Source organism: Microtus oregoni, unplaced genomic scaffold, assembly GCF_018167655.1.
Source record: "Microtus oregoni isolate MIOR12 unplaced genomic scaffold, Mior012 000017F_ref0000208, whole genome shotgun sequence".
In the NCBI taxonomy this organism is placed as follows: domain Eukaryota; kingdom Metazoa; phylum Chordata; class Mammalia; order Rodentia; family Cricetidae; genus Microtus; species Microtus oregoni.
In genome coordinates, this window is record NW_024543076.1 from 5,001,663 (window position 1) to 5,020,186 (window position 18,524).

The 18,524-nt window shown below is 49.0% G+C and overlaps 1 protein-coding gene across 1 annotated transcript; it reads left to right on the forward strand.

The window, feature by feature from the left end:
• The first annotated feature begins 6,893 nt into the window (after positions 1 to 6,893).
• Positions 6,894 to 10,430, forward strand: LOC121458299 (olfactory receptor 13J1). Its single transcript, XM_041667475.1, has 2 exons — positions 6,894 to 6,908; positions 9,238 to 10,430. Exon 2 carries the CDS (start codon positions 9,492 to 9,494, stop codon positions 10,428 to 10,430), a length of 939 nt encoding a protein of 312 aa, XP_041523409.1. The 5' UTR covers positions 6,894 to 6,908; positions 9,238 to 9,491.
• The last annotated feature ends 8,094 nt before the right edge of the window (positions 10,431 to 18,524 follow it).

Sequence of the window (18,524 nt, forward strand, 5' to 3'; positions counted from 1 at the left end):
GCAGGAAAAACACCCATACACATAAAATAAATTTAATTAAATTTACTTAAATAGATAGTTTAAAAAATGTAAAAGGAGCTGGGCGGTGGCGGCACATGCCTTTAATCCCAGCACTCGGGAGGCAGAGGCAGGCGGATCTCTGTGAGTTCGAGGCCAGCCTGGTCTACAAAGGGAGTTCCAGGACAGGCTCCAAAGCTACAGAGAAACCTTATCTTGAAAAACAAAAAAATTAAAACACTCTTTTATCTGTCAATTAAATAAGTTGTTTAAGTTGTATGCCAAAAAATTAGACAACTTAGACAAAATGGACAACTTTCTATAAACAAGAGCCGAAGTTCTCAAAGCAGAGCCTCATAGCACAAGCGTGTAAGGTCAGCCGCTTTAGGAGGCAGGGGGATTCCAAGTTAAAGCCTGCCTGGGCTACAGAGTGGGTTTAAGGCCAACTGGAGCAAGTCAGTTAGAGCCTGTTTCCAAACCAAAAGTGTGAAAGAGGCCTGGGCCCGTACATCAGTGGGAGAACATGCTTCTGGAGCCAGAATGAGCCTGCGCTTCAGTCCTCACTCCAAGAAAGAGAAGGGGAGGAGGTCCGGGAAGATGGCTTGAGGGGTAAAACACTCGCCAAATAAACCTGAGGTCTGTAACTCTGAGTTCCAAACACACACACACACACACACACACACACACACACACACACAGCCTGAGTGTAGTTCTAATATCTGCAATCCCAGCATCCCACTACAGGGAGACAGGAGGTGGACACAGGAGGATCCTGGGAACTGGTCAGCCAGCTGGCCTGGCATATGCCACACAAGAACAGCCAGGAAGGCTCATCTCAAACAAGGTGGAAGATAAAGACCAACATTCAACCGAGGTTGTCCTCTGACCTCCATACAGGTGCTGTGGTGCACACGTTAGCATTCACACACACACACACACACACAATGAGCACACTCACCCAAAAATAAACAGAAATTCTAAATAGGCTTTTGTCCTGATTAGCTGTTTATCCACCTGATACAAGCTAGAGCTGGCTGGGAAGAGGAACCTCAGTTGAGACAATGCCTCCTTCAGATTGACCATAGACAGGTCTGTAGGGCATTTTCTATACTAATGATTCAAATGAGAGGGCCCAGACCATTGTGGGTGGTTCCATCCCTGGACTGTTTCTATAAGAAAGCAGACTGAGCTAGCCCTGGGGAGCAGGCCAGTAAGCAGCACCCCTCCATGGCCCCTGCAGCAGCTCCTGCCTCCAGGAGGTGAAATATGCCTTTTTTTTTCCTATGTAGCTTCGGTCCTGGGGTTTCCTCACAGCGGTCCAAAGCAGACCAAGCTAACTTAGACTCAACAAAGAGGTTGAACTGGTAATAAGAAAAAGCAGACACCCAGTAGCTTTTCTGGCCAATTTACCAAACATTTAAAGAAATAATCCCAATTCCTCATAAACTGTTCAAACTGTTAAGAAAAAAGGTGCCAAGGGACATTTAAAGGCACATGTTAGTCTGTGACGACACTCGAGGATGGAAATCTGACAAGGAGCCTGCCCTGAGGACACGCAGAGAACTCACGGAAAGATGGGTCACACAACTTCACAACAGAGTTTGAAGAACAAAATCCATCGATAAAGGACATGAAAAGATGCCCAACGTCCTATTGGGATGGAAATCAAACGACTTCGCCCTCTACTTCAACCTCTATTTTAGCACAGCTACAGAAAACAACAACAACAACAAGTCAGACATTCCCAAGAATGATGCCAAGGAACCAGAAGCCTGCGCACAGCTGCTGAGGTGCAAACTTAGGCAGTTGTTTTGGAATAGGGCCCGGTAGTTTCTTGACACACGAAGCAGAGTTACCATCTGACTCTGCAGCTCTCCTTTTAGACGGAAGCCCAAGAAAAGGAGATGTGTTTCCACACCCCGAGCACACGTGTTGATCGTGGTGTGTTTCTGACAGCCAGAAGACAGGCACAGTCCAAACTAACGAATACTCAGCCAAACAGAGCATAGCCTGGCATTCTTTCCTGTGATTTGGCCAAGCGAAGCACAGCAGCATGTGTGTGGAGGTCAGAGGACAACCTCTGGGAGTCCGTTCTCTTTGTCCACCATGCGGCGCCCAGCAGTGGAAATCAGCGCTTGTTGGCTGCAAGCGCCACACAGAGCTATCGCCCCCCTTCTCTGTTTGTCTCTCTCTCCTTCCCCTCTCCCTCCTTCTTCCTCTTTCCTTCCCCTCTCCCTCCTTCTCCCTCTTTCTTTCCTCCTCTCCTTCCTCTCCCTTCTCCCTCCCTCCCCTTCCCTCCTTCCCTGCTCCTCCTTTCCCTCTCTTTGTTTTATGTGGCTAAGGTTGGCCCGGTTCTCCTGGCAATCCTACCGCCTCACCTCCCATGTGCTGAGAAACAGGCCTGGTCATTTGGGGGTGTTCCTCAACTATGCCTTTTGATTTGATTTTGGCTGTTTCCTTTATTTTAAGTCTTTTCTTATTTTAAGTCTTTTTTTTTTTAACTGGGTCTCTCTATGTAGACCTAGCTGTCCTAGAACTCGCTGTGTGGACCAAGCTGACCTCAAACTCAGAGAGATCCACCTGCCTGTAGCTCCGAAAAGCGTGTGCTGCCACTGCACCCGGCTCAGATTCTTTCCCAGGCTTTTCTTTCCTGCTGATTTATTAGTATTCTGTGGATGAGAAGTCTATTCTTATCCCTGTGATGTGTCAATCACACATGCTTCAAAGTCTTCAACTTGTTTTGTCTCCTTTGATGCTAATTCTTTCTTGGGTCTGGTTTTCCTCCTCTGCGGTGCTGACTTGATTGAGTGTGTTCTACTTCTTATTGGTAGGGTATCTTCGTATATTCTTATCTACGATTTGTATGTATTGTCTCCAGGAATGACAATGAGGGTCTAGAGGATTGGGGTTGGGGCCAGGGCTGTCATCTGCTCTCTTCATTTCTCCAGAGATTCTCAGAAAGCATCGACATTGACAATGGCCCACTGGGCTCCAGTGTGGGCTTTCCTTGGAGTCCCTGGCCAGTTACCCGTGGGCAGCTGAGGACCTTCCTGTCCCTGCTGTCCTGGACTGAGAAGGCCCAGAACTGCCCTCCTTCTGGCTGTGGTTTCTCCCAAAAATCCCATCTCATCTGGCTGCCATTTCCCAGGAATTCCTCAGTATTTCTAGCTGACCGGTGGCACTTTCTCTTGCTTTTCAATCTCCTTAGGAAGACTGAAGATTCAATCTCTTTGTTTAAGATCCGCCTTCTATAGCTTATGGAAGGTTTCCAAACAGTCTGGGGCCAGCACACCAGAGCTGGCAACACAGAGCTTATTCTCTGTACCCAAAGTTCAGACGTAGTTTTCTAATGTGTGAGTTTGTTACTAGGAGAAGCCATCCTGGTTCAGAAAAGTGAAATTATAGCTGAGGGTTTCCTTCTCGAAAATGACATCAGCTGCATGCCGCCAGTGTTTTCACTCAGTGGCGGAACACTTGTTGCCTCGCATGCATGATGCCCTGGGTTCAAGATTCAGCCGAGAAAAGGGAGAGGGTTGTGAAATCCTAAAGCTTGGAGAACAGGCTGTGTCAGAGAATCTAGATATTTCTGCCTTTCGCTTGTTCTTTGACAATTTCATACGTGTATACAAATGTAGATCAGGCCATCCCATCCCTTATGCTTTCCCTCTCCTCTCTCTCTCTCTCTCTCTCTCTCTCTCTCTCTTTCCCTTCCTCCCTCCCTCCCTGCCCCCAGCTGGAATGCTGGCTGATCTAGTTGGCCTGATCATGCTCAGGTCTTGAACAGGTAACTACCATGCAGCCGCCATGTCATTTCTAGGAGACAGCATTTTGCATCCTCTAGCTCTTCCTGGAAGAGTGGATTCTTTCCATGCAGATTATAGATGTCGTCAGGATTTCCTAGTATTGAGACGTAGAGCCCCAGAGGCAATACAGACAATCACCCAACAGGAATACACAAATTTTATATCTACCCTACCCCTAGATCCACGATTCCTGCGCCATAGTGATCCCTGCCCGAGTGCTGGAGTTTTACAGGAATTCCAACCCCCATCTTCAAGGGTCATGAGCATTGGCTCACTGACCACCAGAGGGAGCCTGGGAGCTGGTCAGCGCGCCTCCCTGCCCTTCAAACTCATCCTGCACCCGGGATGAGAATAAACTACTACAGAGGAAAAGGGGAGAGATTTCAACATCACAAAAATATGTATCGATGCAAATCACCTTGTTAACAAGTCAGAAGAAGAGTCGTGATCAGAACAAAGCCAAGCCATGTATTAATAATGGAGGAACAACGTTCTTGCTTGAGGAAACTGGATTTTGTAAAGATATCAAGTCCTGCCCTAAATCAGCCAACCGACCACAGGCAAAGTCCCGGGAGAATTTTCGTGAAATATGACGAGCTGATTGCAAAATTTGTGTGGAAAGGAAATGAGCAAGAATAGCCAAGGAATCGTCGGAAAGAGCTGACAGGGCTTGGGCCTGTGGCTGCAGCTTACAGCTGTTCCTTTCCCCTAAGCTGACCACGGCAGTTAAAACATGAGGACAGTGGGAGGCATGTCCTTAGAGCAGACGCCCAGAAGAGACACACAAGGACCTGAGAAATTAGTATATGACAAAGGTATCTTGACTAAAAAGTAAAAAAAGACTTGGTCTTGCTCTGCAGCCCAGGTTGGCTTCAGACTTCCCAGACGTGCATTTTAAGGTCTAAGATAAGACAGCCTTTATAATAAGTCCTGTTGTGGGAAGTAAGTAAGCTCAGCTAACTTTACTCAGTGCAGAGTAGATACCCTCTAAGTAAGAGTCAAGGTTAAAAACAAGTTGAAAACCCTGAGGAACGAAAAAGGTCGTGAGTTTCAGGTTAGCCTGGGCTACAGAGTGAGACTTTGCCTAAAAAGAGCAACAAAAAAATTTTAAGTTATTGGGAAAATATTTTAAAAATATAACTTGGGAACATGGTGAGACAAAAATATAGAGGGGAAGGGAGGGAGGAAAGGAGGAAGGGAGGGAAAGAGAGAGAGAGAGATCTGATCCCCCTGCCTCCACATACCAAAGTGTCAGGATCATGGGTGTGTGCCACCATGCCCAATCTATATCATAACGGGGATGGAATCCAGGGCTATATGCATGGCAAGGCAAGCACTTTTACCGAGTGAGCAACAGGCCTACCTCCTGAAGTTTCAAAGTGGTTAAATAGAATTCCAACAACAACAAACCAAAGCCCAGTTCCAAAATAAAATACACTATGGTTCTATGGTTTCTTTCTTTGTTCTTGTTTTTGTTTTTATTTTGTTTTGTTTCATTTCCTGAGGCTGCGAATCAAGCCCCAGACCCTGCGTATACTAAGCTATGCCTTGAACTACACCCCCACCTTATGACGCTGGTTAAAGAGACCTTAAGCCATTGGGGTCTAGACTCTGGGAACTGGAGGGGACTTCAGTGATGAAGCGTCACTGGGATGCTGTGAGAACAGGGCAGAGGGACCAGGTGGAGACAGAGGAGAAAGGTCGCTAGCTCCCAGGGCGGCCACACACTGACCGAGGAGACTTAAGTGACACCGGGAACCATGGCTATGCCCCCGCCTCACCAGATGACACTGGGCTGACTCTAGACCCCTAACAGCAATCTCTGTCCATACAGGGGTCATGGTCAAGGTGGTCATTGAGCATTGGCTTGTTCAGGTAACTTAGAATTCTCGTCTCTTTATCCAGTCCAGTCCCCCGTTAACACTCCAGATTTTGTGATTCTGTAAACTCCTGATGAGAATTGGGCCAAGACCCCTCATGCTCCACCAGGAAAGCAGCAACATTTATCACTTGTTCACTTGTTCCTTGGTTTATTTGTAAACAGATAAGATGTATTCATTCCATTAATTAAGCATCCATTCATTGATTGATTTACTCCTAAGTGTTCCTGGGTCACTGAACCAGTCCAGGACTGCCCTGCAAGTGTGGAGTCCTGAGCCCTGAGCCACTTTCTCCAGCGTTTTCACACTAATTAAACTCTCTAACTAGACTGCGTAATTGGGTCTTTGGGACATCATCCCTGAAGCACCCTAAAGTGTGTTAGCTGGGTCCGCTTCCTTTCCTCACTCTGGGTTGCCTTGGGGATTGTGCAATCCCTTGATACACAGGGCTCTTTGAAGGGTGCCACCTCCATCTGGCCCACCTGCCCCGTAGAAGGCTGACACTAACAACTGCCCAGAATGGGGAACCTGTCCTGCCCACAGAAAACCACTAAGATCCATCAGCCTTGGGCCCACCAGAATGGACTAGTTCTACCTGCTTCAGAGAACCCTGCTGAGTTCTGAGCCTTTAAAATAATTCTGTCAGATTCTAAATGTTCCACCTGACCTTATCAAGTGGAAAACTCTTCATCATTTCCACAAAAACCTGTGTGTGTTCCCATGGTTTGGAAAGGCAGGCGGGAGTGAAGCTTCTGCCAGGGAGCCAGAGCACAGACTGGGAGGAGGCTGGAGGTAGGTGATGAACAGAACGCGCAGACAGAAGGGAGGGTGGAGGGCCCTGAGGAATCACCAGGGCTGGCTTCCTACTCTAATTCACAGTGCTACTTCCCATCTCTGGGCCTCAGTTTACCCAAGGGTAAGGCTCCAGCTGATGTGTAAGCCCCTTCCAAGTTCTGCAAGAGTGTTCCCCTGGGCTGCAAGCCATCCATAACTGACCAGCTCCCCGTTCCACTTTCCTTAGTCCTAGGGAGCTGCGAACGACAGCGATAAGTTACTTAGAGCCACATGTTGGCCTGCAGAACCTAAGAGAGAAGGAGAAGGAGATGGCATTGCTCTGGGCTGGCAGGGAGGGCAGCTGGCAAGAAGTGAGAGGCGTGGTTGTCACCCTGAGCTACAGCACAACAGAACACGAGGGACACGAAGCAGGAAAACTCAGTCTGGTTGAGAGGTAAGGGAAGGCTCCCTTGTGAACTGGGTTTCAGGGAGCAGTGGGTCAGGAGAGAGGGGGAGACAAAGGACACTGTGAGTTCTACAGACAAAGCTCCCTAGCCTGTGTCCCCCTCCTTTCTTCCCCATGTGATAGAAAAGTCAGAGCCAGAGACTTGTCTTTGACACACAGGCTGGGAAGCAGACAGAACACACAGTCAGTTTTGTCCACTTGTCCCAGGCTTCTTTGTAACACCCACCCTCAGGGCTGCTCCTTCCTAATGACTCCCTGGCAACCCCTGCTGAGCTGTGGTCTCCTGCCTAGCTCAGTAAAGCACTTTGGTCATAGGTCCAAGACTCTGCCAGTCCTGCTGTGTGTGTGTGTGTGTGTGTGTGTGTGTGTGTGTGTGTGTGTGTGTCTGTGTGTGTGTGTGTGCGCACGCTTGCATGCACAAGAGAGAGACTTATGCATATATGTTGTTGTGAATATGTAAATGGTCACACGTGCACACATGAGCATGTGTAGGATGACCACTCACAGGTGCATATGTACCAGTGTATAAGACAGGTGTTTGTGCACTCACCTGAATGTGTGCACAGGAGGTGACCCCACGTGGGTGTATGTCTATTCTAGCACAGAGCCCATAGCCTCAGGGGCCGATGTGTCCTAGTGACTGAAGAGGTGAATTCCTGTGCATATCACCACATGCAAAGAGTCAGCCACAGCTTACTCTGGTCACTGGAGCTTCCAGAAAAAGACAGGACCATCTCTGTGCCTTGTGCCAGTGCTTGCCTCTGAAGCGCTCTGCTAGAAAGATGCCCCCACCAAACACCCAGCCCCAGAGCATCCCTACTGGGCTTTGGTGGGGAGCTCACAGCTCATATTTCTCTGAGCCTGTGTGAGGTGGACACAATCAGGTTGAGAGCAGAGTTTCTACCTGCAGCCCTAGGATGAGATCAGAGCTCTCCTGACTGCTGAGTAGCCTTGGATTCCCAGAGATGGGTCTCAGAGTAGGGCTAAGGTCTTGGCTCTATGTTAATACCTAATATGAAGAAGGAATCGCCACTGCCTTGACATGAGGTATGTCAGAGGCCCAGAAAGGCCCTTCAAGCACCCCCTTATCAAAAGTTTATATGTAGGGCATGCAGACAGGGAAAGCCAGGCACGGGAGAGTGGAGAATTCTACCTGGGAAGGGTTTGGAGTCAGTGCTTAGCCTGTGTCCTCACTTGTCCCCCTGATGTTAGCACAGTGTTTGGTGTGTAGCAGGTCCTAAGTCACTTCCTGATTTGGGGAAGAATAAATAAGAAGCAAGTAAAAGGAAGGGAGTCTCCAGGTGAAGCGTCAGAGAGGAGGTGGAATTGGGCACTAAGCTCCATGTTATGGTGGAATCATCCCAGCTGCTCAGAGACACTGAGAAAGGGATAAAATCTGCTTTTTTGCTGGTAAGAGGATTATGGGGAGGAAGCAGGGGGTGTCCGACGAGGCTAACAGGTTTTGGGGGCTTGCTGAAGGCAAATGTCTGCTCTATATGTGAGGTGACACAATGCTGGCAGACTCTCCCGGAGACTCGCCTCCCGGCAGGCACTGTGTGAGCTCAGTTTCCCCATCTGCCATAGAGAACTCCCCAGTGAGCTTGTCAGAGCACTTTCTGTGCTAATAACCTGAAGCTTAGGAAGCCAAAACATCCTTTGTCCTGACTGGGAGAAAATAAGACTGGGACTGGGTTCCAGGGTCCCTTGCCTTTTCACCAGAGAGCTCACAAAGAGTCAACTTCTGAAGCTTCAGCCCACACAGAGCTGCAGACAGAGCATCCCTGCGTGTGGAGGGGTGCCCGCTCACAGGCTTAGAGGCCAGCGGCAGCCCCCACCCACCCACCCGAGATGTAAAGAGAGTGTGGAGACCAGAGCTGGTCTGGGAAGACAAATCAGACTACTACAGCAGGACAAATGAGGACATTCCAGATAGTGGGGACAGTGTAAGCGATGACTCAGAGGCTGCTGCAAAGCCAGGGAGACCCTTCAGAGACATCCGTGCCTGGGCCAGTAGAGCAGAGGCAGCAAACAGATCCCCTAAGCCAGAAACTCTGGTAGGAAAGCAGGCTGTGTTTTGACAGCCTTTCAAGAAAGTCCAGTGTGTGTTCAAGTTTGAGGACCTCTGATCCAGTTCATCGGCTCCCAAACCCTATTTGTAGATCACTTGTCTGTGATAGGTTAAGGGGTACAAGGGGATCTAGGGTCAGATAAGTTTGGGAGCACATAATCTACTTGGCTTTGGGAGAGCCTCCAATAAACATTAGCCGTTCAAACGCTCTGACAAGTTCTGTAGTAAAGACCTTTATCCCTCATTCAGCATTGGCTCACAGTGACTCTTCAGGCTGCCCATTCATGCTTCCTTGAACACCCGCGTAGGGAATCTTATAGATTCTGCTCTGAATCATCCTCACTTTTCACATGGATGCACTGGAGCCTACAGAGGATGTGGAGACTGTCCCAACGTCCCAGAAAGTGTGTCCAAGCTGGGAAAGACTTTAACAATCTCTGTGGTCCTACCAACCTGCACCCCGTGCTTCTGCCCCACGGTGCACGCAGCCAGAACCCCACAGTATGGAGCCCAGCAACAGGACAGTCGTCTCCGAGTTCATCTTGAAGGGATTTTCTGGTTACCCAGCCCTGGAGCACCTACTCTTTCCTCTGTGTTCATCCATGTACCTGGTGACCCTGCTGGGGAACAGCGCCATTGTGGCGGTGAGCACGCTGGATGCCCGCCTACACACGCCCATGTACTTTTTTCTGGGTAATCTTTCCATTTTGGACATCTGCTACACATCTACTTTCGTGCCCCTGATGCTGGTCCACCTCCTGTCGTCCCGGAAGACCATCTCCTTTACTGGCTGTGCCATCCAGATGTGCCTGAGCCTCTCCACAGGCTCCACAGAGTGCCTGCTGCTTGCCATCATGGCCTATGACCGCTACCTGGCCATCTGCCAGCCACTCAGGTACCCTGTGCTCATGAGCCACAGGCTCTGCCTGGTGCTGGCAGGTGCCTCCTGGGCACTCTGCCTCCTCAAGTCCGTGACAGAAACTGTCATCGCCATGAGGCTGCCCTTCTGTGGCCACCGCGTAATCGGACACTTCACCTGTGAGATCCTGGCTGTGCTGAAGCTGGCCTGCGGTGACACCTCGGTCAGTGATGCCTTCCTGCTGGTGGGTGCCATCCTTCTTCTGCCTGTACCCCTGACCCTCATCTGCCTGTCCTACATGCTGATCCTGGCCACCATCCTGAGGGTGCCCTCAGCCGCTGGGCGCCGCAAAGCCTTCTCCACCTGCTCAGCACACCTGGCTGTGGTCCTGCTTTTCTATAGCACCACCATCTTCATGTACATGAGACCCAAGAGCAAGGAGGCCCATATCTCCGACCAGGTCTTCACAGTCCTCTACGCTGTGGTGACCCCCATGCTGAACCCCATCATCTACAGCCTGAGGAACAAGGAGGTGAAGGAGGCTGCCAGGAAAGCTTGGGACAGTCAACGGGCCTGTAGGTGAAGGAGGGTGTGCTCTGCGTGGGCAGGGGTCTAGGCCTGGGTCATCGCATGCCAACACAGCCACAAGGCAAAGCATAGAACTATGGGGACCTCCACTCTGGAGACACAGCGCCAAGTCACTCTAATCCTTCTGCTCCTGCCCTGTCCTAGTGCCCAGCATCTGCTCCTGGGCCTCCACAGTAGCCTCCAGGCTGATCTTAAGACTTCAGCCTTGGCTAGGTACCATGACTCCTATTTATAATACCAGCATTTGTGAGGTGGAGGCAGGAGGATGGTAAACTTGATATCAGCTTGTACTACATAGTAAGACTCAGTCTCAAATAAACAGATAAATACTAACCATTAGAATTGTCCTCTTGAGTCTCTCTTTCAGTGGGGCATCTGGGGAGAGAATTTGTTTGTTTGTTTTTCGAGACAGGGTTTCTCTGTAGCTTTGGAGCCTATCCTGGAACTCGCACTGTAGACCAGGCTGGCTTCAAACTCACAGAGATCCGACTGCCTCTGCCTCCCGAGTGCTGGGATTAAAGGCATGCGCTGCCACCACCCAATATGGGGGAGGGGATTTTTTCTTTCTTTTTTTTTTTTTTTTTGGTTTTTCGAGACAGGGTTTCTCTGTGGCTTTTGGAGCCTGTCCTGGAACTAGCTCTGTAGACCAGGCTGGTCTCGAACTCACAGAGATCCGCCTGCCTCTGCCTCCCGAGTGCTGGGATTAAAGGCGTGCGCCACCATCGCCCGGCGGGGGAGGGGATTTTAAGAACCACTTAAGATGGCATCACTTTCTTGACTGACATCCATAAAGGGATTCTCATTGCTCTCAAGGTGAAGCAAATGTTCTTCAGCAGAGCCTCACAGCTGTCTGCCTGACTGCCTAGCTCCCAGCCTTCTCCCCACATGCTCCTGCCTCATAGCTCCACACACCAGGCAAATGTGAGCCTCACCCTTCCCCACACTGCCCACCCCCAAGCTCTTCCTTTGTTAAACTTCCCGTGAGGTAGCTCTTCTCAGCACCTCCCCTCCCCATGCAGGTGGACTTCCTGTCCCTTCAGGCTCATACTCTTTGTTCCTCTCATTATCTCTCCTGTGTCTTTAGCTTCCAATATTATGCCAAGAACAGGGAACATGACACCCTATTCTGCCCCAACATCCAGCCTGGCTCAGCTACAGGCCCTGAACACCTTTATGAAGAACATACATGAACATAATAGTTTATGGTCCTTCCCAAATCAGAACAGAAATGAAGTCCTCAGAGGTTAGGTAAGGCCCAGTCCTCTGGGAGATGACAGGAGAGACAGAAGTTAGGGCCAAAAGAGCACAGACTTGTCTGGTCACAGAACACCAACCACCCAGAGCAACCTGAAGCTGGGATTCCTCTCCAACCCCACCAACAGCAGCTGCAGCTTCCGGTACTCCTGCCTCATCTGAGGGTGCTTGCTGTACCCTCCTCACCCATCCCTGGGCTGTCCTTAGCTGTCCCTGCTGGCTGCTCAGCCTCCCCAGTTTGCCTTTCAGAGAGCTTGAGCACACGAAGCTACAGAGTCACTGAGGTCATCCACTCCCCACCACCCTGCCAGTGCCAGGCATCATCTGCACCACGGTGTCCTCCAGGCAGCAGTCCGGCCCTCCTGCCAGCTGGCTGCAGGCCACCACAGCCCCACACAAGTCTTCTGCTGCCCTATTGGGCCTGCCTCCTTCCCTGGGGACTCTCAGTGAGCCAGACTACAAAGAGAGAGGAAATTAAGGAGCAGGGCAAGGGACAGAAGCCGCTCCCCCTGGGATCTAGTTTGCATGTCCGCTTGGCCAAGAGTCAAGAAACTTGAACACAACTGATAAAATGAAGACTGGCTGCAGAGGCCGTAGTCATTCTTCTAAAGACATCTCAAATGGGATGATCAAAACGATGGAGAACCCAAGCCGGGCAGTGGTGGTGCACATCTTTAATCCCAGCACCTGGGAGGCAGAGGCAGGTGGATCTCTGAGAGTTTGAGAGTTTGAGGCCAGCCTGATCTACAAAGCAAGTTCCAGGATAGAGAGAGTGGTTATACAGAGAAACCCTGTCTCAAAAGGAAGAAAGAAATAAAGGAAGGAAGGAAGAGAGAAGGAAAGAAAGAAAACCATAGAACAATCAAGAACTCAACTTACTTAGGACCAGAATGTCCGTGCCTTGAGCTTAACTGTTAGCATTCCCTTCTTGTCTCTATGTCTAATACACCTTATGATTTCATTTACAAAGGAAATACTTGAGGATAAGGAATAAGAGCTAGAAGGATGGCTCAGCAGTCAAGAGCACTTATTGTTTTTACAGGGATCCACGCCCACATTGCGGCTCACAGCTGTGTGTAACTCCAGGTCCAGGGGTTCCAGTGCCCTCTTCTGACCTCCATGGACACTGCACACATGTGGTGCACATACAGACAAGCAGACAAACATTCATACACATAAAAATAAACATTTTTCAAGTACTGATTAATCTTTAAGTTTTATAAATTACATTATTTGTTTTTATTTATTCATTATTTTGAGATAAGGTCTCATATAGCCCTTGGCTGGCCTGGAACTCCCTATGCAAACCAGGCTGGCCTCAAACTCATAGTGATCTGACTGCCTCTGCCTCCTGAGTGCTGGGATTAAAGGCATGCACTACTATGCCCAGCTATAAATTACATGTATAGCAATGTGACAAATATTTGTGTGTCCCTGTAAAGACACCTAAGCACAGCTTCTCCCTCTTTAGTTAGCACCCACCTTAGCTGTATGCCTTGTTCCTCTGTGTCTCTTTGACCCTTGATGAAATATTTTTCCTGTGGTGAACCAAGGACTCGATTTTACCCAAGTGGAGGTTCCTAGGCAGAGATCTTCTCAAGCCACTACTTGCAATGCTGGGCTACATCTCCCCACTGCAGCTGATATGAGCAGAGGCCCAAGGGTAAGTTACCACTGCTCCCGAATACCTCCTGAGCATGCATTGAGGGGGGGGGGGGCTAGCAGCAGTCAGATCATGTGACTTTTAATTCAGTCACTAACAGGATGCCATCCTCCCTTACACCCTTAGTGAATCAGATTTTCCTGATCATGTGCCTATTGTGAAGTAAGGAGTGGGAGGTGATAATAAATCAATATGAACTTTTTATATAGCAAGTGGGAAGATGAACCAAGAACCTTAGAAACTTCCAGATCTTTTAATTCTGCACTGCCATTTTTAGGAATCTAGTTTAAGGGAAAATATGAAGGGTATATGTAAGGGAATGATGGTGCATCCCTGTACTCTTAGCACTTAGGAGACAGAGACTAAAAGATCAGAAGTTAAAGGCACGTCTCAACCATAAAGCAAGTTTGAGATAGGCCTGGGCAACTTGAGATGCCTGCACACTCGTGCACATGCACACACATACACACGTGTGCGCACACACACACACACACACTAGGGCACAGTTAAAGATTTATATATAAGAATATTAATTACAGCACAAAACCATTAATCCACTGTACAAAAAGATGTAGCAATCTTGATGTCCAATTGGAAAAGAATGTTTTAATAAATCCAGGTGGAGTCTAATGGCAGAATGTAACACAGATACAAGAAGACATTTTTTTGAGAAATACCGGATGACAGGAAATTATTACGATGTAATCAACAGGAGGGGGGAAAGACAGATCAGGAAACATTGCATTCAGTGCCTCCCTAATCTTATTTTTTAATTATTTGTCTCGTGGTTATATGATTAAGTCTGTAGAAAATTCCGGAAAACTGCAATAAGATGTTAATAGAGCTGCCTCCTCCCTAGGCGATGGGGTTACAGATAATTACTGTTCTCTTGGCCTTTTCAATATGGTTCACAATTTCTAAATAAATAGATCTGAGAAATGACGGTGTTCTTTTTATGGAGTGGGAGGTCACCTTGCTCCCCAGTAGATGGGCTCTGGGGGGCAGAGTGAGGAAGCTGGTGATGTAGCCTCAGCCATGGGAGCAGAGAGAGAAGGAAGTGGAGAAGAGCTGGGAATATTGACAGGCATGAGTAAAGTATTTAGGAGGAGGAAATACGTGGAAATATGTTTGATTCACCGTTAGTAACTGGCACTGCAGAAAGAGGTGAGGAAGAGGGGAGACTGTGGGCTTCGGGGCATTTCCTGGATGAGTAGAGATTCATTCTACAGTGGCACAGAGAATAAGTGCAGCAGCGGGAAGCTGAGGAGACACTGACCCTGGTCTCAGACCTGTTATGTTTAAGCGTCTCCCAGGCAGCAAACAGGCCTAGACCATTCCAGAGGCAGACAGAAAATCAGAGCTAACCATTACTTTGACGTATATTCCTGATAAAATTCCAGAAGATGTATCATGGCATAGTATGAGAAATTATAAACTCTACTGTCTTATTTACAACTGTATTTTAGTATCTAAATGGTGAAGGGTGTCTCTATTTTAAAAGGCCAGGAAGGGAAGGGGGAAGCCTGTAAAAATTCTCATGCCTGGAGTAAGTATTTAAAACACCCCTTACATGCATCTGGAGGGGTCTCATACGCCTCCCAGAAAGTAGCCTTCCTCAAAGTTGGGTGGATGGTAGCCTTCTTCAAAGTTGGGTGGATGGATGGATGGATGGATGGATGGATCCAAGACCACACAGCAATCATGAAAGAAGAAAATTCATTTTCCAGTATAGGCACCCAGGCCTAGAAAAGGACCACCCCTGCCCCAGAGCCTGTGACATGCAAGGGGCAAGGCTACAACAAGGTACGACCTTCTCTGTCCACCTCACATCCACAGGGACCTTCTGGGACAGGGCAAGGAATCTGGAGTCCCAGGAGCCAGAGTCCCTCAGCGGGCAAACCTGAAAGTTTGTAAACTTGTAAAGTTGAACTTTAAATTGGGCAGGGACTACGTGGTCCCTGAAAAGGGAGCAAGTGTGCTGTGTGGCAGGGGACCAGGATGCTGGTCCTTGGGGCCCCTCAGCCTGACCCACCTTAGCACAGTGCATCTGCTAGTTAGGAACTCAGGGCTACGGCACCAGCTTCCGCAAGCTTCAGGTCAGCTAGCATGGCTCCAGACCCCACCTATTCTTATGCGATTGCATCACTAAGTCTGTGGTAAGGAATTCATCTAGCATGCTCTTTTCAGTAACCCTTCTTCAAGACATTTAAAAGCTAAAGTACCTATTACACGACAAAAAGAATATTCACGCTCACTAAGTATTTTCCATGAACCAGGCTCTGTACTAAAAGCTTAACTGCACCCCGATGCATTCCTAAAGTATCATTATTTGCAAGGAGGCACTACCATCTCTATGACAGGTAAGGAAAGCGAGGCTCAAACAACAGTTAGCAAACGGAACATGGTGGTGCACACTTACAATTCCAGATTGGGAGACAGAGGCAAGCGGATTATCATAAATTTAAGGCTAGCCTGGTCTGCATAGCAAGTTCCAGGCCAGTCAATAACCTATCTCAATCAAATAAATGCACACACACACACACACTCACCAAAACAAAAATAACAACAACAAAAACTGTTGGGGCACGAGGGGATATTCTAGCAATTCAAACTGGGTATGGGCCCAGGGCAGCCTGAGTCCAAGGCCCTTCTCGCTAAACTCTCACATGGTGGTGGCAGAAACGGTGATGCTGAAATCCCAAACCCAGGTAGTTTAAAGAATGGGGTCTTTATTATTTCCCTTTCTTTCTATGAGAATAATTTTTGAAGCCTTCGGTTTTAAGAATTAAGTGGTTACCATTAGATTCACCAGCAGTGAAACTTATGTGATATTTACCTTGCAAGGTAACCTGGTCTGCCAGATCTCAAGGTTATAGGTTTCTGGAACAATGTGAGGGACTACTAGGGAGGGTACAGAGTACCAGAGATCACCCAATTGGATGACTCCATTTCTGAGCTGGAGGAACTTGGCCAAGGATGCACGGCAGAACAGGAACGAAAGTCAGAAAACAAGCCGAGGTCTCTTCCCCTTCATTCCAGGACCCAGCCATGCTTTCTCCTGCCTCTCTGGGTTGTTAGACAGTAGAATGAAAGAAGAGGCACGGTTCTTGGGGACACTCAGTGTCATATAGCTCTTGAATATGCTGCTTTTCTGGGCCATAACAGTGTATGACATCTGACAGACGCTGAACTCACTTTTAAAAATCTGGCCTGAAGGGGGTGGGGTGGGATGGGGGTAAGGGGAGATGGGGAGAGAAACGGGAGAAGGGGAGGAAGGGGGGAACTTGGGGAAAAAGGAGGATTGGGATAAAGGAAGGTTGGATTGGGGAGCACGGAAGCACAATTCTTAGTTAAGGGAGCCACCTTAGGGTTGGCAAGAGACTTGAACCTAGAGTGGCTCCCAGGTGCCCAAGCTGAGGTCCCCAGTTAATTCCTTGGGCAGCTGGGGATAGGGAACCTGAAATGACCCTATCCTATAGCAATACTTACGAATATCTTGCATATCATCATAGAACCTTCATCTGGTGATGGATGGAGATAGAGACAGAGATCCACACTGGAGCACTGGACTGAGCTCCCAAGGTCCTAATGAGGAGCAGAAGGAGGGAGAACATGAGCAAAGAAGTCGGGACCACGAGGGGTGCACTCACCCACTGAGACAGTGGAGCTGATCTATTGGGAGCTCACCAAGGCCAGCTGGACTGTGACTGAAAAAGCATGGGATAAAACTGGACTCTCTGAACATGGCAAACAATGAGAGCTGATGAGACCCCAAGGACAATGGCAAGGGGTTTTGATCCTACGTAATGTGCTGGCTTTGCGGGAGCCTAGCCAGTTTGGATAAGGGGGAGGACCTAGGACTTACCACAGGGCAGGGAACCCTGACTGCTCTTTGGACTGGAGAGGGAGGGGGAAAGGAGTGGGGGGAGGGGGGAGAAGGGTGGGAGGAGGGGGAGAAGGGTGGGAGGAGGGGGAGAAGGGTGGGAGGAGGGGGAGGGAAATGGGAGGCTGGGAGGAGGTGGAAACTTGTTTTTTTTTTCTTTTCTCATTTTCTCAATAAAAAAAAAAAAAGATGTATATAAAAAAAAAATCTGGCCTGAATTTCTCCATGTAGCCCATCTGGCTCAAACCTACAATTCTCACGCCTCAGTGTCCTCCGTGGTGTGACAGGCATGTGCCACCATGCCTGATTGGATCTGCGTGTGCCGTGAGATACCAAGGTGCCCAAGCGTGGTGCTGACATGCTGCAGCCTCGCTGCTTCTCCCCTCTGAGCACGTGTCGGGGCTCCCCAGGCCCAGTGGTGTCCAGGTAGATGTTCATACAGAGTGTCGTACTTCTGGGTCTGAGCATTTGCCAGCTGGTGGAGATGTTCCAGTGTGTCCTTCCCCGTCCCTAACTGGTGATGTCCACGTAGCAGAGACCCCCACTAGCCAGTCTCTAAAGAGAGCCCTCTGAAATCCACGTTATATGTGTAGTAAGAGAGACACACTTGTCATGTTACGCTAGCTAAAGTCATGAGGTTGTTTGTTACTGCACTGTAACCTGAAACATCCTGACTGATGCTCCTGGTGTCCCTTCATGTGCCCAGCTGTGAGTCAAAGCCACGGGCTGCCTGACACCATGGTATTTTCTTCACTTAAGACTGCTTAGTTCTCGTGGCCCTAATAGGCCATGAACAGACCCTTAAGCCGTAACGAAGCCCACTGTGTTCCTAATGTTACCCGCCAAGAAAAAAACGGTCGTTCTCTAGGCAGGACACTGCCACTCCCCAACAGCCTCTTCTAGCAAAGCCCAACAGCTACATCTTTCTACTGGGGGGGGCGGTGTTCACATCAGAGGTCAGTATCTAGGGCACAGTGACAGCAGCCATCTCAACACAGTTCAGTTCGAGTGGCAACCACTGGCCATCCTGGGAACAGGACACTGGAGGCTGACAGTGGCAAACTGGATACATCCCTTCCACTTCAGTAACCCACTATTCAATAGTCTAGTCAGAGGGGAGGGGGGAGTGAGGGAGGGGGCGCCAAAACACAATTCAGAGTGAAAAACATCTGCTAACAGCCAGGTAAGCACCCTGCTATCAGAGCAGCCAGAGTCCTGAGAGGCAGCCACACAGGGGTGTGCAAACTGGGCCTAGAAGAGTGGATGAGAAACGCCAGTCCAGCTCAAGG

What these genes read in the sequence shown, in the direction of transcription:
- LOC121458299 (XM_041667475.1), top strand. Translation starts at nt 9,492, where the DNA reads ATGGAGCCCAGCAACAGGACAGTCGTCTCCGAGTTCATCTTGAAGGGA.